A 25,126-nucleotide genomic window follows, 5' to 3' on the forward strand; every position below is an offset into this window, starting at 1 on the left:
GGACCACTCTCACAACCACCATGGCAGACTACGCAGAGAAGCCACTGAAATCCACAAGCATGTGGGCAATTTCAACAGAAAGGAGGAAACCATGCAAATGAACAAAATCTGGCTACCAGTATTAAAAAAAAACTCAAAAATCAGGACAGTAAATAAAGAACAACACTCAGAAACAGGGGAATTCCAGGCATGAAACAATCAGCAAACACCTCCCAACAAAGGATCCCCCAGGCAGAAAGCAGCCAGGCTTTGAAGCTGAAAGGCCATTCAATGCTAATCAAGGTGGCCAATTGCAACATTAACACTTACCTCCAACAGACAAAAGTTCTTTCGCCCACCCTGGACCTTCCATATAAACCCCACTTGACTAGTTTCCGACAGACCTCACAACCTCTGAGGATGCCTGCCATAGATGTGGGTGAAACATCAGGAGAGAATATTTCTGGAACATGGCCATACAGCCCAGAAAACTCACAGCAACACATTCTGCTCCAATTTACAAGGAAACAGTCTATGGAATAAACTGCGGGTTCCCACCCCTTTTAGTTCAATGTTGGGGCCACGAAAAGGTTTCTGATCACCACACATTTACACACATCTGTTAGCAACAACATGGAGTGTATGCAGTGGACTCTGCAGAAAAATGCTTCAGATGTACCCCACAAAAAGGAAAATCATCCTGTTTATAATCCAGTTCAATGTGGATTTTATGCAGCTGTGTAGAAGGGGCCTATAATGCATTTACAGTAGAGTCTCACTTATCCAAGCTAAACGGGCCGGCAGAAGCTTGGATAAGCGAATATCTTGGATAATAAGGAGGGATTAAGGAAAAGCCTATTAAACATCAAATTAGGTTATGATTTTACAAATTAAGCACCAAAGCATCATGTTATACAACAAATTTGACAGAAAAGGTAGTTCAATACGCAGTAATGTTATGTTGTAATTACTGTATTTACAAATTTAGCACCAAAATATCACGATATGTTGAAAACATTGACTACAAAAATGGCTTGGATTATCCAGAGGGTTGGATAAGCGAGGCTTGGATTAGTGAGACTCTACTGTAGCATAGAACTTAAACAGATAGGATGATTCCACTTCAATTGCATTTGAAAGTAATACAATGGTCTTATGGTTACTGCAATCCCTGGTGTCCACTTTTGGGGGGATTGGAATGTATATATTGAGTGCTTCCAGTCCGCAGACCATTATTTTCTTTTCCATATTTGTTGACGGATTTTAGTCTGGACTAGAGTAGATTTTTCTCTGTAGGTTGAAGCCACTCATAGTATGCTGGCATTATTGGTTGGAGTGTAGTGACTATATTTCAGAGAAAGGAACTGGCAAAATCTTTTTGGATTACACTAGCCAACACACATTTTGGTGTCTCAAATGTTAGCCCAGGGCCCTTCCACACAGCCATATAACCCAGAATATCAGGGCAGAAAATCCCACAATATCGGCTTTGAACTGGGTTATCTGAATCCACACTGCCATATATTCTAGTTCATAGCCAATAATGTGGGCTTGACAGACCTCACAACTGCTGAAGATGCCTGCCATAGGTGTGGGTGAAACGTCAGGAGAGAATGCTTCTGGAACATGGCCATACAGCCTGGAAAACTCACAACAATCCAATGTGGGTTTGTAGCTATGTGGAAGGGGCCCCAGTTATATTTGACCTGGTTCCAAAAATGGCACCAGTTTTCCCCATCACCTCTAGTTTTTGAGATTCAGAACATATGTCATATACCAGTAGCCTTCTGCTTGCCATAGAAAATCATGATAACATATCTAAGAAACTAAAGCTGTTGTGGTCTATCCACTGCAATTTTCTAAATCAGCTCCAAATAAGCCCAGGAACAAACCTAAAAGCCATCATCCCCCTACCCAAGCAGATATAATTCACCAATGTGATGTTGGCATGCATGCCTCACCTGCTCCATTAATATACTGTATCATACAATATATTGAGATATATTTCTCAATCCTTCACACAAGCCAAACCCATTGCTAGAAAATGAGCATGATCCAGCAAAGTCATGGCCCTGCTATCCTAGTGTTCTTTTCCAATTTGGCTCAGCCAATAATTTCTTTAAAACACACACACACACACACACACACAAAAGAAGTTCGTAAAAATGATGGCCAGCTTATATAATATGTCTATATGTATTTAGAGCTATAATGTCAGGTCTCACTATTTCAGTCTCCAGCTAGGTAGGAAGATCCAGCAATTACTTACACAGCCCTAAAACTGCATCAGTCCAAAGGATCTCAATCATTTTCTATCAGTACAAGCAAGTACAGTAGAGTCTCACTTATCCAACACTCGCTTATCCAACGTTCTGGATTATCCAATGCATTTTTGTAGTCAATGTTTTCAATACATTGTGATATTTTGGTGCTAAATTTGCAAATACAGTAATTACTACATAGCATTACTATGTATTGAACTACTTTTTCTGTCAAATTTGTTGTATAACATAATGTTTTTGTGCTTAATTTGTAAAAACATAACCTAATTTGATGATTAATAGCCTTTTCCTTAATCTCTCCTTATTATCCAACATATTTGCTTATCCAACATTCTGCCAGCCCGTTTACGTTGGATAAGTGAGACTCTACTGTAATTTTCAGTCACAGTCAGCTGTAACTCTTTGATCTTAATTGACCCCAATAATGGTGGGAGGCATAAAATGCCTCATAGGCAAGTGTGGCTGTTTTTTCTTCTTCTTCTTCCCCTCTGGAAGTAAGTGTTAATCTACAGGACCCACCTTTGTGGTAAGTTGTTTGATGGCATTTTTAATATGTAATAATTTATAGACTTTGAAACCACAAATTGCTTTTCTTTCTTTCTTTCTTTCTTTACTGCAGCTCTATGTCACTTCCTTTCTCAATTATGTAGGTGTGTGTGTGCATGTATATATGGGTTTTTTATTTTTTAAAAAAAGACATTATAGGGCCAGCCTAATTAAAGGAACTTTGCAGCAGCATTTGAAGAAAGCTTGTTCCTGTATATCATGGCTTTGTAATGTCTGAGGCATGAATTCATACATGTTGTTGTATGTCTGCCGACTTAGGGCAACTCCATACATTTTACAGAATTTTGTTAAGCAAGTAGTACTTAGAAGAGTTTGTGCCACTTTTTCCTTTGCAATGTAGATCTTCATTTCCCATCCAAGTACCAACCAGGGCTGATCCTTCTTCGCTTCCAAGACCAGACAGGATCAGGTGCTTTTAGAGGTTTTATGAAGGAACCAACTGCTTACGCTATTTATTTATTATTTATTTAATACATTTATATCCCGCCCTTCTTACCCTGAAGGGGACTCAGAGAGGCTTACAAATTAAATTTACATACAATATTATATTATTAGCATAGTGTAGCGGAAACCAGACTTCCCCTCTTCTCGGCTTGTGTGTCTGTGCGGACGCAGTGGAAGTAGGAGACAGACAACTGGAGGTTTTTTCCAAAGAAAGCAGTTTACTAAAAGTTTCCTGCAGCTGCAGAGGTTCATCCCACGCACAACTAGATGCTGAAAAGGGAGAACCCCGCAGACAGGGTCGAGTGTCTATTTATACAATTCAGTGGGTTCAGTTTACGACCGCCCACATATCAAACCATTGGTGCATATTTGTGGTGCAGTATTACATTTCATTACTTTTGTTTCTCTCAAAACACATGATTTCGGGGAAATCATGTGATAACCCATCGGCTGTGTTCCTGGCCTGCTCGTACCTCCTTATATGGCCATTTCCTCCTACCCCTTCATTCCTGCCTTATTCCCCCATTTTTTTTTTATTTTTTTTTGCGAAGCGTGTATACAAAAGCTGAAGCAAACCAAATGAGCAGACTTATGGGTCCCTCCAATCCCTTCTCGCTTGCAGCCAAGCTATCTTTTTAGTGGAAAATGAGCGCAGAATAGCATTTGTACATAGTTTCATCACCAGAGGTAAACAACACATGAGGATTAAAAATATTAATCAGGTTTTAGAAAGGACATAGTCCACAGTAGAATTCTGATCTAGCCCAGTCATTTGGCTTCTTCCGATGATGGATTTGTTGCTATGGCCAGAGGTGGCCATTCACATACATGTCCAACTTTCAGGTCTTTTCAGTCTTTGGCATAAAGTCAAACTGGGGGTGTGTTTCCTCTTCCTTGATCAAAGGAATAATGTTCAGTTAATTTGAAGAAAGTCTCTTTGTCCAATCAAGTCTCTAGTCTCTAAGAATTGTCTCTGTGTAAAGAAAAGTCTGTAAAGAAAATCTCCATCTCTCACAGGGCTTTAGCTGTTATACCCAGTATGTGTGGCGTGGGGTAGACTTAAACTCCTACGGGTTTTTGATTCCAAAACAGGCCTTCCAGTAATAATGCCTTATGGATCTCCATTTTGGAAAACAGGCCTCTCAGTAACAATGCCTTATGGATCTCCAATTTAGGAACAGGAGTCCAAAAAGCTGAAAAAGAAAGCAGGAAGACAGTGAGAGAGAATGGGGGAGGGGGAACGGATTACCCATCTGTCGATCATCCTGTTCGGCATCACTTTTGTCTCAGCCAATCTTGTTGAAATCCCTTGTCTCTCCACGGGTGAGGCAGGTAGGCCACTATTCAGCTCCCAAACGACCCCTCCATGGCCTCTTGAGAAATGATTCCTCCATGGGCCTTCTTTCGCGATCTGCAGTAATCCTTTTTACTCTGGTCCTGCTGCAATGGTTAACTTATTTTATTCTTTGTCACATTGCCTCCGTGCTATATCCTCCTTTTGGCTTAAAAAGCAAGGTTGTTAGATGGCATATGAAAAAAGTCCCTCATTTGTCTCTCAAATCCGTCAAAAATCCGAATTATTTGCAATGTCCCATTACAAAAGGTCCTATCCAGGAGAGTTGGGTCAAAATAGAAAATTGTATGTTGTTGAGTTGGTCAGCCCTTACAGCCTCCAGCCTGATGCCACACTCCATCACAGCCTTAGCACTCAGCAACACCTATAGGCCCTCCCAGGCCTCTCAATAAACATGTCTCATAGACTTCTGGGTTTATCCCATATAGGAGTTCAGGACCTGTAGCAAAAAACAATGAGAGGGAAAAGAAGGGGAGGGAAATACTCATCCTTCCAGGCTGTATGGCTCTTGAAGCACTCTCTCTAGTCGTTTCGCTCACATCCAAGGCAGGCCTCCTCAGAGGTTGTGCCTTTGACAACACACTCATCTGTCTTGAAATCCAACAAAATCTTTCTTCTCCGCATCTTTTTCTTTTCCTTTCCGCAAACGATTTAACAATCGTGTATCCACTTGCTGCAATGCAATCTTCCACTCCAGTCCTGCTGCAGTGTTAAACTTACTCAATTCCCCTTTTACACCGACTCGTTGAACAGCTCAAAATTTGTTAGTAACACACGTTGAAAAGCCTCCTGCCGCTTCTCAAATCTGGCAAAATCCAGGCTGGGGGCGATGGAAAAAAATGCCCCTATTTGCATGATCTAATGTCCCGTTTACAAAAGTCCTAGTCCTTCCTTTCCGTAACCTTTAGAAAGAGTTGGGCCAAAATCACAAAGTCCAGAATCCAAATCTCACAAAATTATTATGAAGCAACATGAGACGTAGCCAATTATATCATGTCTTTGGTTCTCAAAAGGATAACTTTTTATCACTTGGGCACTAGCTCCCTTTTTGAATAAAATGTCAATCAAAAATTTAAAAATCAATGTCAGTTCTTAATCCTTCTGTGTCAGGAATATGGGGTCAATTTTTTTTTTCAAAAACAAATATATATATATATTTTTTTCTTGCACTGCCAACTTGTGACAGTTTTCCATACAAAGTCTCTACAACCAATAACTCCTCTCCTTGTATTCCAAAGTGCTGCAAAAAAAAAAAAGAACCTCCAACATTTCCCTATAACCTGTAAGGGGTTTAAAGTCTGTAGCACCATGTTCTCTAAAAACACTGAAGCATTGTTCTTTCAAAACAAGGATTTTTTTTTTTTTTCAAGCCTAAGACCATTTTTTTTTTCCAAAAAAAAATATCTACAGCTTCCGAATTGCTTCTGAACAAATCTACTAACATTGTTTATAACTCTTTATGCATTTTGAATTCAACACATACATCTCATTCACACAAGGTCCACAGGAATTCTGATTAGTGGTTAGTTGTTTAGATAAAGTCACACACTCTATCTCAGCTCATGAAACATTCTCACCCAGTTGTCCCAAAATAAGTCCAAAAGCAAGGATTTAAGATCCAGGTGAAAGACAGAACCCCAATATATATATATATATACACACATTTACATCATCATTTTCTTTCTTTCTTTTTTTCATATTAAATTCACATTACATTTTTACAGCGGCTTTCATTGACCTTGGCTGTCCACTGGAATTCCATTATCTTTCTCTGGGCATTTCGCCTGAGTTTTAACAAGAATAACAGGGAGTTTTTACCTTGAACTGTTGCCAAGATTTTCCCACTATCTTTTTGGCATGAGGCCCAGGTGCAAAGGAAAACTTTTTAAGAAAACAGCCTTTGTTCCTCAGAAATAACAAGGAAAAAAAAAAAACTTTCTGAGCCTCAACACCACTTTAACTCCCTCCCTTTTTCTCGCCTCTCTGCAGCTTGTCAGCAAAAGCAAACTAACACAGACAGACCCTCTTCGGATCAGATTTTTTCAACCGTAATAAAACATTTCTAGATATTTGTGCTCAACATTTTTTGTGTAAATCTATAGACTCATTTTTCATTTTCACTTCAATATTACCACGAAACATGCAGAACTTGAAACTCATTATTCCCCACACATAACAAAGAAATCAAACAGTTTTTTTTTTTTTCCTTTCCCCGGGAGTTGCGACTCCTCATGAGTCCTGCACGACTTGGTCTTGGGGCACCCTCACAAGTCTTGTTCTCTGGGGAATTCCTTCTACGGCTCTACTTGCAACTGAGCCGAAATTGTCTAACATACACTGTAATGGGGTGGTGGATTTGAACCCACTGCCTCCCATCCTGCCTAATAGAGGGGACTGCCTTGGACTGGGCACCTGGACACTCAACGGTGTGTGTCAGGAATAACAAGACAGAACCCCTTTATACCTCCCTGGGAACCTTTGTGTCCCTCCCGGCGCTGTTCCCTTAGTGTCTCATTTTAACCACTATACTTGCCAGATTGCTGTAGACGTCGGACCAACCTTCGCCCCTGGACTTTTCCCTGGATCCTTTTCCCTGCCTGGTTTCTTTGGAACCTCGCTGTCGTTGCGGCTCCCACCGTCGGCCGGCGTTGGCATCAGAGGCAAGTACCGCAGCCGGTCTTACAATATTCAGGGGCCCCTTCTCGTCTCACGGTAGTTGCCTCCGGCCCCCACCGCCGAGTTGGGACCGTCCCGCCAACGGGATCCGTCTCCGATCTCCTGGCCCGTCTTATTGTGGAATCACGTCGGGGTCACCAGAAAATGTAGCGGAAACCAGACTTCCCCTCTTCTCGGCTTGTGTGTCTGTGCGGACGCAGTGGAAGTAGGAGACAGACAACTGGAGGTTTTTTCCAAAGAAAGCAGTTTACTAAAAGTTTCCTGCAGCTGCAGAGGTTCATCCCACGCACAACTAGATGCTGAAAAGGGAGAACCCCGCAGACAGGGTCGAGTGTCTATTTATACAATTCAGTGGGTTCAGTTTACGACCGCCCACATATCAAACCATTGGTGCATATTTGTGGTGCAGTATTACATTTCATTACTTTTGTTTCTCTCAAAACACATGATTTCGGGGAAATCATGTGATAACCCATCGGCTGTGTTCCTGGCCTGCTCGTACCTCCTTATATGGCCATTTCCTCCTACCCCTTCATTCCTGCCTTAATAGCACAATACTGGCAATAAATTACTATATTGTACTATATCAATATATTGTAATATTATTAGTAATATTACATGTAATATATAATATATAATTAATATTATATTGTATTATTAGTATTATATTGTATTACAAAATATAATTAATATTATATGCATATACAATATATTATAATATTATATATTATTGTAAATTATATTCTATATATGGAACCTCTTTGGTACATCAGTCATATGCTGAGCCATAAATCCATGGCCCTTAAGCAAGTTGTCTTCAGTGAGCTACTCCAAGAGACAGGTACATAGAAACATGAATTCTTTGCAGTGCCTCTGCTTCTTTTCCAGCTGCACTGTGCAAAGTATAGGATGGGGTCAGGAAATGCTCAGTGGGGGCCCTTCCACACAGCCATATAACCCAGAATATCAAGGCAGAAAATTCCACAATATCTGCTTTGAACTGGATTATCTGAATCCACACTGCCATATATTCCAGTTAGATAGAAGAAAGCAGATAATGTGGGATTTTATTTAGCGGTGTGGAAGAGGCCTGACTCCCAGGGCTCCAGCATACTCAAACTCTGTCAATTTGTCTTCTACTCACTCTGTTCTTACCCTCCCACAAAATCTTGGGTAATGTAGTGCATGGATAAACCTGACCCATTTTTTCCTCTTTTCTAGTGTTTCACTGTCCACCTGTGAGACCTACAGAAACATTTTAAAATGGTAAGCTCAAACATTTTTGATTCTAAGGAGGGGGGCAGAAGGATTTTGTTAAATAATATCTTGTTTGTAATCATATACCTCTATGTCTCTTTGCTTAGTATGGGAAGCAACTTAGGAAGAGACTGGGAATACGTGTTTCAGAAGAGACAAGGAAAAGTCCTGAGCGGTTAAATCAAACATCTCCATTTTGAAATGTTTCCTTATCAATGTATTTGACGCCTCTGTAGAGTAAGGGAAATAACAAGGTTTTCTGGATGATGTTACTGGAGATACCCAGGACGTAGCATTCTCACTTGCCCTTGCTTCCCTTCTTTTAATCTAGAACTGGTGGGTGAGATCACAAAGATAACATGTTGTTGGTTCTAGATGCCAAAAACCTCTGGACACAGCTGGGTCAGTAGGTTTATAATGGGGTAGGGGAAAGATGTTGGGTGGTGCATGGATGGAACTGGTGACTGTCCACAGCACAATTGCAACTATGCTATCGTAAATGGAAAATACAGCAAACACAGTTGAAATTACGTTCATATAGCAGAAATGGCAAAAGGCGGAGACTGCGGGCTAATGTGGCTGCACAATGTTTACTGTGGTCTCCAGGTCATCCTAGAGTCCTTTTTTAAAAATAACACAGCTCAACAAAAAGTTTTTTTCCCTTGGTGTCTTGGCTTTTAGACAATGTTTTCAAATATGTTTATTTCTTACGGTAAATGTTTATATAGGTTATTGTTTTACATATGTATATTGTTTTGTATTGTCTTTTATATAATGTTGTGAGTCGCTTTGGGTCCCATTTAGGGAGAAAAGCGGGATACAAATGACGACGACGACGACGACGATGATGATGATGATGATGATGATTATTATTATTATTATTATTATTATTATTATACCTGTTGCTGGGGTATTTGTGGTGCTGATTCATAAAATTGCTTTAGATTGACTGCATCAACTTTAGTTTCATACATATTATCATAAGTTTCTGTGGACAAACATATGGTGAATGCTATGTAGCATATGTTCTGTATCTCAAAATCTAGATCTGATAGAAGAAAACTAATGCCATTTTGGAATCAGCCGGTCAAAGATACCCAGACACATGGTTATCATTTGATGCACCAAAATGTGCTTTGGCCAGTGTAACTTAAAAGAAAAATAATTTCTCTACAAATGTGTAGAGTGTTATTTCCGCACCTCAGCAGAGATTACAGACCAAGGGGAAATGGGCACAATTTGTTGTTTAGGGAGACTTTTGTATCACCAGCCCATGAGTCCAAACCACCATTAAAATCTGCTCATATGTCCTTCCATTTCAGGCCCTCTTTCCAAGCATTACCAAAGGCCTGGGCCAGCTTGAAGCCTACATTGAGGCAGAGGAAGGAGTGGCTTTTCAGATGGACAATGACCAGTTCTGGGCCTCGGTCACTGACCAGTACGAATCATTCATTGCGGGGATATTTCCAAAGAAGATGTCCTGCAAGTTCAAGATCCATTTACTGTCTTCAGGAAAGGTTATGCTGGAGGATTGGGGGGGCATGTACCTTGCTGTGAAGGAGGTAGAGGAAGAGCCCAATACCTTTACTGTCAGACCTGTTATCTACGCAGAAGATGAATCCCTCCGGTTTTCTGCCTTTCATAGTGGCAATAAGGTAGCCTTTCAGGCCTATAATGGCCTCTTCTTGACCAGAGTGTTCAGACAGTTCCATGTCTTGGAAGCAGTCAAGCTGTTTACAGATGAGAGCTGCTTGTTCCGGCCCCTGATCGGAGACCTTTCACCCCCTACCTTGAAAATGCTGAACATAATCCCAAAAGACCTCTCAAAATTGAAATTCCACCCCCAGCTTGTGGGGAAAAATACCTACACCAACTGGGCAAATGTACCGGTGAAGCACACTTTCACCATGACCTGGGAAGACCACTGCACTGACAAAATTATCTGGGACCGTCTGTGGGGGCTTGGCTTGCCCTGTTTGTGCTCTTTCACTGTCGAGAGAGCAAAGCCCACTGTGGTGTACACCAGGGACAACGACTACCTCCTTTCTGTGGGGAGGGAGATTTCTGAGAAGGTAACAAAAGAGGTGGAGGTACCGCCCAGAACCAAAGCCGTAGCTCACCTTTTTGTCCAGGTGAATTTTAATGCACCTTTGCCTTTCACAGCCGTCATCCAGAAGACAAAACCTGGTGCACGCGATGAAACTTTCAATGAGAATGGGGCCTGGATGGGACTTATTTATGGGGACCTTTGGGTGGAATGTTCACTTGAAAAAATGTTTGGCTTCTGCCCAGTCATGTGAGGCAATGGAGAGTGATGGTAGTGGAGTGGCTTCCCAGTTGGGGACCAAGTTGATAGTGGTCCAGTCCTGAACTAATGTGACTGCTATGCTAGGGCTATGTGTTGGACTGGCCCATTTTAGGATTCAGCTGCTGACTGGTTTTTTTCCAGGTCAAAGCAGGCAAGGGCTATTCTTGGGAATGTCTCTGAGACTACAATACTTCCATTTTAACCTTTCAGGTGACTGAAAAAATTGATGGTTGCCTTTTTATGTCAAGAGGGAGAGTAGCACAACTGACAGCATGCAAATAAAACTTATTTTAAAAGAAACTCACATAGATTCTGTTTGTTTTTTGTATTGGTGGGAAGCAGAGGGGTGGAGCGTTCCGACTGTTCTAAATTGCAGGAACTGTGCCAATTTATCTTTTATCCAATCTTTTCAGTTGTCTTTGAAATGTCCCAGTTTCTATCTCATTCCACTTTTCCCCTTTGTCTTCAGCTTCTTTCAGTTGTTACTAACTTCAGTTGCTGTAAAAAAAAAAGAAAAGGTTGCACTTAACTGGGTAAGGAGAGGGCAGAGAGAAAATAGAGGTTCATACAAAAGCAAACTGCTGCAGCCTCTCCTAGTTTGTATTTTCATCCTCACTAATAATATATGCCACCTTATCTACACTCCAGTTTTGCCTAGCGACGTGTGTCCGGTTTCTATCCATGAAATGTTGGAAGGTATTGCGTAGCCTTCTATCTTGGGGTCCTTCTACACAGCCATATAACCCAGACTATCAAGGCAGAAAATCACACAATATCTACTTTTAACTGGGTTATCTGAGTCCACACTGTTATATATTCCAGTTCAAAGCAGAAAATGTGGGATTTTATTCAGCTGTGTGGAAGGGGCCTTGGTTACAGAAGAGACGACTTGAGTGGCATGAGATTGGATATCCAACCCACCAAGGTTCAAGGGAACACTTGCCATATTACCATGCTATGCTTAATGTTAAAACATGCAGGCCCACAGTTTGGCTTACCCCTTATTTCCATCCTTCTTGGCTTAGACATAAGCTATGGAAGGAGTGGGTTTCCTGGAGAGATGCTTCTTCCTGAAGAACCATTATGTGTCCCTCTGTTTCACAGGATTCGCTTTTGGGATGGCAAGCTAACAGATGCTCCCCTTCATGGCATGAATCATAGAATCGTAGAGTTGGAAGAGACCTCATGGGCCATCCAGTCCAACCCCCTGCCAAGAAGCAGGAAATCACATTCAAAGCACCCCCGACATATGGCTATCCAGCCTCTGCTTAAAAGCCTCCAAAGAAGGAGCCTCCACCACGGCCCGGGGGAGAGAGTTCCACTGCCGAACAGCCCTCACAGTGAGGAAGTTCTTCCTGATGTTCAGGTGGCATCTCCTTTCCTGTAGTTTGAAGCCATTGTTCTGCGTCCTAGTCTGCAGGGCAGCAGAAAACAAGCTTGCTCCCTCCTCCCTATGACTTCCCCTCACATATTTGTACATGGCTATCATGTTTCCTCTTAGCCTTCTCTTCTGCAGACTAGGAATAGAAGTGGTGCCCACTGACCATGGCATGGGCATAGAAAAAAGTATGCACCCACATTCTGAAAGATGTATTACCTTCCTATTGACTTGGGTTATTTGCTTAACTGAAAAAAGGGCCGGTATTGCTTGGAACTTCCTGGGTGCCTGGATTTGGGGACTGCCAGAAGAAGGAATGGTGACATGGATGGAGCAAGGAGGACAGGTACTTGTATCATGCCACAGGCAACTTTTTAAATTACCATTCCCACTGGATCTGACTCAGAAAAAAGTCTACAGTTCTGGAGAGTTGTGCATAGCAGCCTTCCAGAACAGCATGAGCACTGCCTTTTTGGAGGGTGGGAAGAAGCACTGAATATGCCTTCTTCTACCTATCTTCTATAAGGTTGCCGTTTCAGCATCCTCCCAAGCCCTGAAGCTTCTAAATCCAATGTTTGATGCATGAATTACCAAACATAGTTGCTCACAGATTGTCATTTGCACACACAATTTTTCTATCCAAAAATTAAGAGACTCAAGCATGGTGGCGATAAAAAGGTGATGTGGGAGGAAACGAGAGAAAACTATATTTAAAAAGCCATGGAAAACATGGGACATCAGAAGATTAATTGGGACTTACTGTTTTTGTTCAGTTGCTTCTGACTCTTCGTGACCTTGTGGACCAACCCATGCCCGAGCTCCCTATCAGCCATTAAAACCCCAGCTCCTTCAAGGTCAAGCCAGTCACTTCAAGGATACCATCTATCGAACCTGCCCTTGAGGGAAGAGAGATGCTAAGAGTGCATCATCTGTAGATTCTCCAGGAACAGAAACAGATCTGTAGGTGAATAGTGCTGGAGGAGGTTCATAGGGCCCCTCCACACAACCATGTAGCCCAGAATATCAAGGCAAGAAATCTCACAATATCTGCTTTGGACTGGGTTATCTGAGTGCACACAGCCATATATTCCAGTTCAAAGCAGAAAATGTGGGAATTTATTCAGCTATGTGTAAGAGGCCATGGTCAAGGGCACAGAAAAAAAAACCATGCTCTAGACCAGCACTTCTTAAACTTTTTTCCACTCGTGACCCTTTTCTGCCCCATTTTTAATGTAATCCCTAGTATATAGGTATATAAAATAGGTGTTAAATCAAACATTTACTGATAATAAACCAGCATTTGTGATGCTTGCTAAACAGACTGGTTTCCCCTTTTTGTGAAATAAAGCTGAAACATTTTCTGCAGACTCCCACACTGCACAGTTGTTGCTAACAGAATCATGTGGTGTCAGAAACAACCACTAGGTGGTGTTGAGAAACCTTTTACTATTGCCAGCATTTTTGCAACCCCAACATTGGTAGTCGGAATCCACAGTTTAAGAGGCATTGCTTTGATTAACACAATGTCATCACATCACAATCATACATAATAATGTAAGAAAAAGGCACATCAAATATGGAATCACTCGCTCTCAGGTACGGTCTGGAAAGGAGGAATTGAATATGTGCTGGTAGGAGGGGTCAAGGGGAAGATTTCCTGGACTGCCTGATAAATAATTTGGTGGTGTTCCATTATCTGGGTGGATACTACAAGGGGGCACTAGATGGAGAAGGAAAGTCCATTTTAGGGGGGGGGGGGCGTGAAGGAGTTCAACCATTTCACCCTGTTTTCACCCATGTCACCACTGTTGAAACAACCATAGTTTATGATATGGGAAGAAGGGAGGGAATAACCAGTGAAAATGGTAAAAATTGTTTTCCTCCTTCAACTCACCCCCCCCCCCCCCCCACACACACACACTAAAATGGACTATCCTTCTCTGACTAGACCCACTTTTGGAGTCCACCCGGATAATGGAACAGTATCAATAATTCTAGTAAATAAGGAATTTTAATAATTTCTGTCAAGTTGAGTTTAATTTATGGTGACCCTATGAATGAGAGACCGCCAAGTTAGTCATAAACAGCCATGCTCTGCTCTTGTAGACTCAGGACTGTGGCTTCCTCAGTTGAGTCTATCCATCTGGAATTTCCTACCACCACCTTACCAGGCATCCTTGTCTTTTCTAAAGAGCCATGTCTCCTCATTATATGGCCAAAGCATGACAATCATCTTAGCTTCTGGGGGAAGTTCAGACTTGACTTCCTCTAGGAACCATTTATTTGTCTTTGGATGAATCCATAATATTATAGAATCTTTTCTCCAGCACCACATTTCAAATTAATTGAAGCTCATCTTCTTAGTTTTCTTCATTGTCCTACTCTCACAGGCAGACATAGTAAAGGTTTTCCCCTGACATTAAGTCTAGTTGTGTCCGACTCTGGGGATTGGTGCTCATCTCCATTTCTAAGCCAAAGAGCCGACACTACCTATAGATACCTCCAAGGTCATGTGGCTGGCATGACTGCATGGGAGTGTCATTACCTTCCCGCCGGAGCAGTACCTATTGATCTACTCACATTTGCATGTTTTTGAACTGCTAGGTTGGCAGAAGCTGGGGATAGCAGTGGGAGCTCACCCCGCTCCTCAGATTCGAACCAACCTTTCAGTCAGCAAGTTCAACAGCTCGGCGGTTTAATCCGCTGTGCCACCGGTGGCTCATAGAAACGGGAAATATGATGGCATGGACCATCCTTTTAGTATTCAATGATCTATCTTTACACTTGAAGTTCTTGCTAAGTTCCTTCATAGCTACCCTTCCAAGTCCTAGAGTTCTACTTCTTGACTATAATCTCTATACTGCTTAATGATTGAGAATGATCTGCAAAACTTAATAAAACATAATAAAAATAAGCAAAATGTTTGATCATTAAACAGATTCAAGCCACACTTTTACACTCTTGTCAGTTCAAAAACAGGCCTGAAGAATTGAAGGCCTTCCTCTTACTGAGCTGCCTTCAGTTGGAATCAGCTGTGTCCCTTTTACCTCTTATTGATGCATGAGTTCCATGTGGGAGCATAAAATGTCTTTAAGATAGAGGTTTGGCCATTTGTCTTCTTTTCTCTCTCTTAAAAGCAACAGTGACTGCTTAGACAGTGGGCTGGTCCTTGTGTTGAATTATTTGGTGGTGAGTATTTGATTTTAAGTGATGGACTGTTAGAGTCCTTTTCCAGTTTAATTCAAAAAGGTTTTTTTCTTCTTCCTTGGGGTAAGTTTTCCTGAAAAGTAATTGTAACTTTAGTGCTCACTGAAGGAACTGGTGTGTCTTCATCTTTTAGGAGCAATCTACTTCAAGAAGGCCGTTGTTGTTGGTGTGTATCTTCAAGCTGTATCTGACTTATGGTCCACTACCACACAGTTTTCATGGGAAGATTTATTCAAAGGGGAAGTCATCCAAGGTTGTCCAGAGGTTTTTCATGGCTGAATGGGGATTTGAACACTGATCTCCAGAGTTGCAGTCCAATGGCCAAACCACTTCTGCAATATGCTACACCAGCGGTTCTCAACCTGTGGGTCCCCAGGTGTTTTAGCCTACAACTCCCAGAAATCCCAGCCAGTTTACCAGCTGTTAGGATTTCTGAGACTTGAAGGCCAAAACATCTGGGGACCCACAGGTTGAGAACCACTGTGCAACACTACTTACGAAGGTGAGCTAGTATAGCGTAATCTTAAATATATCATCAGATGTCTTTTATGTTCAGACAGATTCCAGTTTTGCTATTAATCCCTGCCTTGTGTTAATGATCCAGGAGTCAATTTTGTTATGTTTGTAATCTTCATGTCACCATTCTAGTCCAAGTAGATTGGCAGATACGGCGGGGGGGGGGGGGGGGTATCTTGTCATGTTGAAAGCTATATACACAAAGGGTTGTTGTATATTTTCCAGGCTGTATGGCCATGTTCCAGAAGTATTCTCTCCTGACATTTTGCTCACATCTATGGCAGGCATCCTCAGAGGTTGTGAGGTATATACACAAAGCCTGTTCATTCAGAGAAATAAGTTCAAGAATGCTTTCTTGGCCTTTAGTCATTGTATCTACAATTATAGCTAATATGGCATTACACTGAGGTTCTCTGCCTCTGAATCCAGTGATAGATTTACCAATAAACCATCTGCTAGTTCCAGCCATTTTCAAGAGTAAAAAAGAATGAGCATAAAAAGGGAAAAGTGATCTATCCACCTCTTTAAGAATAGTCTATATTTTAGTGTGAGGTTTCATGAATATCAGTGCACATTTTGGAGGTGGTGAACTTTCCTCAGCATATCTGAGGAGGCAGATGGATATTCACGAGAGTTCATGCTAAAATATAATGTATTACTAGATTTCTTTCCTCTCTCCCCTTTCCTCTTCTATGATAAAGTAAACAGGACCATAGCCAGAAAAAAAAAAATCGGGGGTGGGAGGGGGTTGAAATGTTTTTTGAAATGCTGAGCCCATATTTAATGTACTTCAGGAAAATATGACGTGTCTAAATCCTGGAAAGACAATATTGATCTGGGTTTGAGTCTAAAGCTGGTCGTTGTTGAGAAGTTGGATATTTGGAAGGAGGTGGGAGCAACATGTTTTTATGATAGAACCATTTAGGTCAGTGGTTCTCAACCTGGGGTCCCCAGATGTTTTTGGCCTACAACTCGTAGAAATCCCAGCCAGTTTAACAGCTGTTAGGCTTTCTGGGAGTTGAAGGCCAAAAACATCTGGGGACCCCAGGTTGAGAACCACTGATTTAGGTAAGGGCATTTATAACCCAGGAGCAATCACAAGGGCCTTTGCAAATCAGGTCATATGGCATTAAATCAGGACATATGGGACTTACAGTCAATGGAACCATCCCTGAAAATTCCCTTTGAAAATGCCCAATACAAACACTTGTGGCTAAGAGGCCACAGCTGGCCAAGGTAGATGGGGAGAGAGAGAACTTTGTATCAACTCCTGTTCTGGTGAAAAGCCACAGCCAAGCAAAGATGACTGATTATTTCCCCTTTGAAAACAACGTCTCCCTAAACATAATGTTATTTTCTTTGATGACTCAGGAAAAAATTGGGCAAGATTCTCCCAGCCTCCTGGGTGGGATTTATCTTCATTATAATAGAGCCTCCATGTTAAGGGGAATGCCAATACTTTGGGGCAAAAGGGATGTCTACTATGCTGGAACTGTATAAGTCCCAGTTCCTTTTATTGGCTGACCCAACCACAGCTTGAGAGCTGTCATTTTTTTCTGTTAGTTTTTGAGGGTGGAGTTTAAGAAAACCCTTCCTGGTTTGCATCAGTAAGTTTGCCCGGCCCTTTGCCTGGGGAAAGGGAGCCATTTTAGATTGGAGTTATTACCACCAAGGAATCTTGGAAGCAAGATGTGTCTGCAGTCGGTCTCAGCGAGACCCAGGCTTGGACAAGCCATTTCAAGCCAATACTAACTACTATTCTGGGAACTCATGCGGCTATACTGACCTACTGCTGGTTAGTATAGTAGCAGCCTGTGGAGTTTTCAGTGCTAGGCCTCAATAGGCGAGGCCTGCTCTCTCAGCTTCCGGCCTGACCACCTTTGGCACTGGGTGTCCCAGAGCCCCCTCTGCCAGAGAAAGTGAGCAAGGGAAGCTTTCATCGGGCCTTCATCTCCAGAATCCTCCACGAGCAGCAGCTTCAAGAACAACCTTCAAACTTTAAGTATGGACTTTGTTGTGGGGAAATCAAGATAGTGCCTGGGTGGAGATAGGCCCAAGACCAATGAATAAATCGTTGTTGTTTCTCTAAGACAGGAGTCCCCAAACTATGGCCTGTGGGCCGGATGCGGCCCTCCAAGGTCATTTACCTGCCCTCCTCCCGCCCTCAGTTTTAGACTTACTTTCCGCCAAAGTCTGAAATGACTTGAAGACACATAACAACAACAAACTTGGTTGTGGGGCCAGGCTTTCGAATAACAATTAGCAGCATTAATTACTATTATGTACGCTGGAACTCAATTGACAGACCCAGTCTTTTAAACTTGAACACGCCTATCTGTAGTTTATAATGCGTTTTATGAATGTCTTATGTAAGTTAATTTTTTAACTGATTTATAGTGTAGTGTACAGTTTTTATATGTGCGTTTTATTGTAAGCCACCCTGAGTCCCCTATTGGGTGAGAAAGGCGGGATATAAATATTGTAATAAATAAATAAATCCTAATTAACTTGACTATCTCATTGTTTTTATTTTTAAATATTGTATAGTTATTTCATTGTTGTTGTTGTTGTTTTTGCACTACAAATAAGACATGTGCAGTGTGCATAGGAATTTGTTTGTATTTTTTTAAATGATAATTTGGCCCCTCAACAGTCTGAAGCAATAGTGTGGACCTTGATTCTGTGTGGTTCCTTGCTCAAACAGGAAGGCAAACCAGCATCCCCAAGATGATAAAATGTTAAGACACATTAGCGTTAAATAATAATAATAAAACTTTATAGTGTAGTGTACAGTTTTTATATGTGCGTTTTATTGTAAGCCACCCTGAGTCCCCTATTGGGTGAGAAAGGCGGGATATAAATATTGTAATAAATAAATAAATCCTAATTAACTTGACTATCTCATTGTTTTTATTTTTAAATATTGTATAGTTATTTCATTGTTGTTGTTGTTGTTTTTGCACTACAAATAAGACATGTGCAGTGTGCATAGGAATTTGTTTGTATTTTTTTAAATGATAATTTGGCCCCTCAACAGTCTGAAGCAATAGTGTGGACCTTGATTCTGTGTGGTTCCTTGCTCAAACAGGAAGGCAAACCAGCATCCCCAAGATGATAAAATGTTAAGACACATTAGCGTTAAATAATAATAATAAAACTTGATTTGTATACAGCTCTATCTTCCCAAAGGGATTCAGGGCGGTTTCCAACGTAGGTAAAGCATTCAGTTACCAACATAGAAACATATAACATAACCATAATAAAACATATTACTATTAAAACAAACATTTAAAGCAGCTTGGGTGCGACAGCACACCAACAATTTGGTAGTCATCTTCATGGTCAATTTCTGAATGCCAAGCGGCTCTTTTTGGATATGGGATGGTGGATTACAATCCCCTCAGTTTGTTTAGTAGGGCAATGCCCTCTGAGCAGATGCAGAATGCCCTCTATACCAGGGCGGCAATTGCCTGGCTTTCCAGAAGTACTTGAATTGGCATTCCCAGCATTGGTTCTGCTGACAAGAAGTTACAACCCAACAGATTCCTAACAGATGAACTAGGGTTCTTCCCACTCATGGTGAAGTGGGCTGTCAGGTGAAGAAGGTGGTGGAGGTTGAGCATACCTTATCCAGAAGTCCAAAACTGGCTAAGATTGTAACATCTGTGCTTTCTCATAGTTCGGTGTACCCACATTTTGTTTCATGTAGAAAAGTACCGAATATACTTGAAGATAAGCCGAGTTTTTCAGCCCTTATTTATGAGCTGAAAAAGCCTCCCCCGGCTTATAATCGGGTCAAGGTCAAGGCCGGCAAGGAGCCTGCAGGCTATTGCTTGCAATATGTGATCTATTTCTCTCTTCTCCTCCCTTATCAGTGTGTTTACTTTTCCAAAGCCTCCCTCACTCTTAATCAAGGGAATGTTTTGAAAAGAGAAAGTCAGAAAGTTTGCAAGTCAGGAAGAAGAAAAATATATATTCATTAATCTTATGAAAGCATTTTCCCCTGAAATATTTGTTAAACTCTCCTATAGGCATTAACCCCTTGCAAGCTTTTGCAATCTCTTTGTACCTTTAGATATGTATCTATCTATATACATTAATTTTATATATGAATTTTCCCCTCATATGTTTGCAAGTCTCTGCAAATATCTATATAAAGAGAAATGTCTGGATAGATATGAATATATTCTTACTTACCTATATATAGGGCTTGCAAATATTACAGGGGGGAAATGAACACACAAATATATATAGACATGTCTAGATAGATATGAATATATATATATATATGGCTTGCAAATATTGTAGGGGAAATGCACACACACACACACATAGAGGGGGGATTTGCAAATGTTTCAGGGGTAAATGCATATGTGAAATTAGTATATATAATTATAGATTTATATCTAGCTCTGCATTGTTTATGTTGGCTTTGAATGTTTGCCTGTTACTATGTTGGAAGCTGGCCTGATTCCTCATGGGGAGATAGGGTGGGATCCAAATGAAGTCTTTATTATTATTATACAAAGTAGCTGCACACAATAACATCCTGCGGAAACTGACTGGCAGCGCATGGGGAGCAGACCCACAAGTAATAAGAACATCAGCCCTGGCCTTGTCTTTCTCAACTGCAGAGTATGCCTGTCCTGTTTGGCACAAGTCTGCCCATGCAAAGCAGGTGGACATAGCACTGAATGAAACATGCAGAATCATCACGGGATGCCTTAAACCTACACCTGTTGATAAACTCTACAAGTTAGCTGGCATTGCCCCTCCTGACGTGCGACGGGAAGTTGCTGCTAACGGTGAGAGAAAAAAGGTTGAACATTGTGAAAGCCACCCACTGCATGACTATCAGCCTCCTCCCAGTAGACTCAAATCAAGGAAGGGCTTCATGAGAACCACCACTCCTCTTGATGTTCCTCCAGCAACAGCAAGGGTGTCCCTCTGGGCAGCTAAACCTGGCAATCCCAACTGTATGCCCCCCCATGAGGGTCTTCCTCCAGGGGCAAACCAGGAATGGGCAACTTGGAAGTCCCTGAACAGACTCAGAAGTGGAGTGGGCAGATCAAAAGACAACTTGGCAAGGTGGCACTACCTGGAGGAATCCTCCACCTTGTGTGACTGTGGAGCTGAACAAACAACTCAGCATATGTATGCTTGCCCACAATGCCCTGCCTCATGTACGGAGGAGGAGTTGTTTAAAGCTACAGATAATGCGGTTGCTGTTGCCCGCTTTTGGTCCAAAACTATTTAGTTGCTTGTGATTTCTTTTTTTTTATTTCCATTATTTGAAATGTATTTGTTGTACAATGCTTTTGACACGAAATAAATAAATAAATTATTATTATTATTATTATTATTATTATTATTATTATTAGATTATTATTGATACCATATTGTTTTTGTTGCCTCTACTTTTCCACTTATAGAGCTAGTTCATTGTTTTTCTTTGAAATACGGTAAATATTCAAAAACATTTAACCTACTGATGCCTCGATTCATGAAATTTTATTGGTATCTATTTTTATTTTGAAATTTACCCGTAGCTGCTACATTTCCCACCCTCAGCTTATACTCGAGTCAATAAGTTATCCCAGTTTTTTGTGGTAAAATTAGGTGCCTTGGCTTATATTTGGGTCGGCTTATACTCGAGTATATACGGTATTTAAAAATATTGTGTGTGAAATTACCTCCAGACTAATTGTATAAGGTGTATTTGGCCACAAGCATTTTAGACAAGAAATACTTAATCTGCATTTCTAAGTGGTCTTGACTCATAAACATACTTAATCCTGTGTAGGACTGCTTCTGTATTCTCAAATGTGCCACTGATGCCGTATTCCCAAAATTTCCGTCTTCTTCCATTGTGGGGACACAGGAGGGTTGGTGCACCTCAAACAGGTGGAGCATATGGACATGTATTTCTTCTCATGCTCTTTCTTCAGGTGTTCCATGTTAAGGTTGAAACTGGGGCATTGGGTCCTCTGCTGCGATCTCTTGGGATCCCAACAAAGGCAACTATGCACTTTGCCAGTCTCCATTGATTGGCCCTACAATTCCCTTTTCCTGTTCTGTTTTTCCCACCTGCTTCTCAATAATGTTATGTATGCACTTGACACATTTCTTCCTCTTACAGCTTGCAAGTGGCCAGCTGCAAGGCTAACAGAACCTTTTTAAAATGGTAAGCTCAAAGTGATCTGGCTTGCGGGATGGGGTGGAGGAGCAAGATTTATGGAACTGTGGGTTCAAAGTGCATTTCATCTGGGTATTCCAATGCTCCTTTTTTCATTTAGAAAAGAACCTCTGGGATTGGTAGTGATGATGATGAATGAAAATCGTTGTGATAATAGCAGATGTTCTTAACCTTTCCCGTGTCTGCCACTTCTTCAAATCCTCTCAATTGTGCTGTTGTATCTCAAAGTACATCTTAAGGGAAATGGCAGGTGTTTGGTGGGAGGAACATAGTGCTCTTCCACCACTTAACTGGAAAGTGTAGAACAACCAAGATGTGGGCTGTCAGGCAGAAGTCACAGGGATAGATAATGTGTAATTCTAAACAGATTTTTCTTCTTATTTCTAGCCAATTCCCTCCTATTGCAAGGACATTGTAATCACTACAGTTTTTGAAAACTATGTGTAATTCAGGACTTATTTTGCACAAAATTCACACAGTCGATTTCATAGAAATGGGCCTTTTCTCAGTAGAAAATAATAATCTGCTCTGAAATTTTTTTTCTGTTCAAAAAGGCTATTTCCTGGGCAGACAAATGCAATTTTCTGTGCAAAATAATTGTGTGACTTTTCTGCAGAATATGTTCTGAGCTACGAATATTCTTGATAGTGCAGGATTCTGCTTGTCAATGATACAATGACTATCTGTGGAATGTGGAAGAGAAAACATTGGACTGTGGCCTAGATCGGTATTCATTTGATAACTAGCCAGAAAATCAGTGCTGTCCCTGCCATTTAACAGGGTGAGGCAGCCATGACTTGAATCGAGTGCTGAAAGGTAGAGAGTAGTGAGATCCTCTTGGAGAGAGCTGCATAAGAAGCCTGCCTTGCATGACCCATAAGCCGCATGGTTGCCTTTAGGTTAGTGGTTCTCAACCTGTGGGTCCCCAGGTGTTTTGGCCTACAACTCCCAGAAATCCCAAGCAGTTTACCAGCTGTTAGGATTTCTGGAAGTTGAAGGCCAAAACATCTGAGGACGCACAGGTTGAGAACCACTAACCTAAAGGCAACCACGCGGCCTATGGGTCATGCACTGCTTTAGGTGCAATGGCAAACAGTGTTCTGCTATCAGTGCTTTTTAAAGAGGATACTGTAGTATGAAAAACTATTGGATTTAAATCCTTGAACTGTGTTGGATGGGTTGAAATTGGTGTAGTTGCATTGAGCAGATTGGTTGTAGACTGGGGTGTGTAAAACATTGGCCACATATCCTTCACTATTATTTCCCCCCATCCATTCCAAGGTTCTTCATTTCTTCCTCTATCTATAATAACTTGGTGGTAGCGGCAGAGAAATCATTTGTTTTCTCTTTAAAAAATGGAAATGTGAAAATAATTGTTGACTGAAATACATTTGACTTTGTTACTATTTCAGCTCACTATCTTGGAAGTCTCCAAAGGTCTGGGTCAGCTTGAAGCTTACATTCGTGTAGAGGAAGGAGTGGCTTTCCAGATGGACAACTATTTGTTCTGGGATTCTCTGCCTCACGCTGCCATTGAGGGAACATCTGAAAAGAAGGAGTCAAGCAAATTTCAAGTCATCCGTGCATCACTTGGAAAAGTTATGTTGAGAAACTGGAAGGGCATCTGCTTGGCCCCAGTGGAAGTAGGAACAGATCTCAAAACCTTCCCTGTCCTACCTGTCCAGTATTCAGAAGATCCTTCTCTGCAATTTGATGTGTTCCACCAAGGCAATAAAATAGCTTTTCAGGCCTCTAATGGCCTCTTCTTGGCAAGAATATATAGAAAATCCCATGTGCTAGAAGCAGCCACATTTCCTCCTGATGATACATGCCTTTTCCGGCCTCTGATAGGAGATCTTCTTCTCCCTACTATTGAAATACTGTCTGTGAACTTCAAAGACTTCTCACAAATGAAATGTCGCCGCCATCTCTTGCACAGACAGACCTATGTCAACCAGAGTAAGGCACCCATTCAACACACTTTCACCATGGACTGGGATACTCACTGTACTGACAGAGTAATCTGGAACCATCTATGGGGCCTTGGTTTGCCCTCTTCATGTTCTTTTACTGTTGAGGATGTGACACCCACTGTGAAGTACACAGAGGACAATGAGTATGTTGTCTCTGTGAGCAGGCACATTTCTGAGAAAGTAACTAAAGAAGTGATAGTGCCTCCCAGGTCCAAAGCCACAGCTAACCTTTGGGTAAAAAAGGACAATGATGCTGCTTTGCCGTTCACAGCCTTCATTGGAAAAGTGAAACCTGGTGGGGATGTGATATCCTTCAATGAAGGTGGGGTCTGGACTGGTCTTGTCTATCGTGATCTCCACATAGAGGTCACTCAGGAGAGACTTCACAAATTGTGCACAATTATGTGAAACTACAGAATACTGGTGGCCTTTCAAAGGACGTTGTGTACCAGTATTTCAATGACTCACTCCTGGTGGAATGGCACTGTTAATACTCTCCCTTATCTTGATCTGCCCACCCTCTTTCAGGACTGGGTTGCTCTGAGGACTGAGTCCTTTTAAGTTAAGAAGGACAAATATGTAATACTTCCAACAAAACGTCCTTTCCACCTTTCAGGTGCCTGAAGCCCAATACACGATGGCTATTTTTTTATGGCTACCTTTTTATAGTAAGATGGCAAGCACTCGTCACCTTGAAGCACAGTCAAGAGAACATAAATAAAATGGTGAAGTCTTTTTTCTGCCTTTCCTTTTTCTTGAAAAAAATCTTGTCTTTGTTTGAATCTACAGATCATGGGGAATAGCAGGGGTGCCATGCTACTTAGAAGAGATGAGAAAGTTCCATGTTCTTAGGACCACTTCAGGATTAAATATTAGGGCTGTGCAAAATTTTATTTTTCGTTTGTAATTCATTATATTTGAATTACAAAAAGCAATATTAAGAAACATAAGGGCCCCCTCATGCAAAAAAACTAAGATTCAAAACACTG

At 41.4% G+C, this 25,126-nt stretch overlaps 2 protein-coding genes and 1 long non-coding RNA gene across 6 annotated transcripts; 2 read left to right on the forward strand and 1 right to left on the reverse strand.

The window, feature by feature from the left end:
* The first annotated feature begins 2,695 nt into the window (after positions 1 to 2,695).
* LOC103277699 (uncharacterized) lies at positions 2,696 to 11,167 on the forward strand. 2 transcript variants are annotated; one of them, XM_062971690.1, is made up of 3 exons: positions 2,696 to 2,787; positions 8,524 to 8,568; positions 9,882 to 11,167. In XM_062971690.1, the coding sequence occupies exons 2-3, from the start codon at positions 8,566 to 8,568 to the stop codon at positions 10,857 to 10,859; spliced, it is 981 nt and encodes a 326-aa protein (XP_062827760.1). In that variant the 5' UTR covers positions 2,696 to 2,787; positions 8,524 to 8,565; the 3' UTR covers positions 10,860 to 11,167. The 2 variants fall into 2 exon arrangements, with proteins under 2 accessions (XP_062827760.1, XP_062827761.1); XM_062971691.1 differs by lacking the exon at positions 2,696 to 2,787 and adding an exon at positions 4,829 to 7,286.
* A 10-nt stretch (positions 11,168 to 11,177) lies between these two features.
* LOC134296529 (uncharacterized) lies at positions 11,178 to 13,602 on the reverse strand. Its single transcript, XR_010003305.1, has 2 exons — positions 13,006 to 13,602; positions 11,178 to 11,365 (listed from the first exon to the last, which is right to left on the reverse strand). It is a non-coding gene; the product is annotated as an uncharacterized LOC134296529 (long non-coding RNA).
* Positions 13,603 to 15,312: 1,710 nt separating this feature from the next.
* LOC100551521 (uncharacterized) lies at positions 15,313 to 24,873 on the forward strand. Of its 3 annotated transcripts, none has more exons than XM_062971692.1 (3): positions 15,313 to 15,434; positions 22,108 to 22,152; positions 23,577 to 24,873. In XM_062971692.1, the coding sequence occupies exons 2-3, from the start codon at positions 22,150 to 22,152 to the stop codon at positions 24,543 to 24,545; spliced, it is 972 nt and encodes a 323-aa protein (XP_062827762.1). In that variant the 5' UTR covers positions 15,313 to 15,434; positions 22,108 to 22,149; the 3' UTR covers positions 24,546 to 24,873. The 3 variants fall into 3 exon arrangements, with proteins under 3 accessions (XP_062827762.1, XP_062827764.1, XP_062827763.1); XM_062971694.1 differs by lacking the exon at positions 15,313 to 15,434 and adding an exon at positions 15,889 to 15,954; XM_062971693.1 differs by lacking the exon at positions 15,313 to 15,434 and adding an exon at positions 17,517 to 17,970.
* Positions 24,874 to 25,126: the final 253 nt, after the last annotated feature.

This window comes from Anolis carolinensis, chromosome 2 (genome assembly GCF_035594765.1).
Source record: "Anolis carolinensis isolate JA03-04 chromosome 2, rAnoCar3.1.pri, whole genome shotgun sequence".
In the NCBI taxonomy this organism is placed as follows: domain Eukaryota; kingdom Metazoa; phylum Chordata; class Lepidosauria; order Squamata; family Dactyloidae; genus Anolis; species Anolis carolinensis.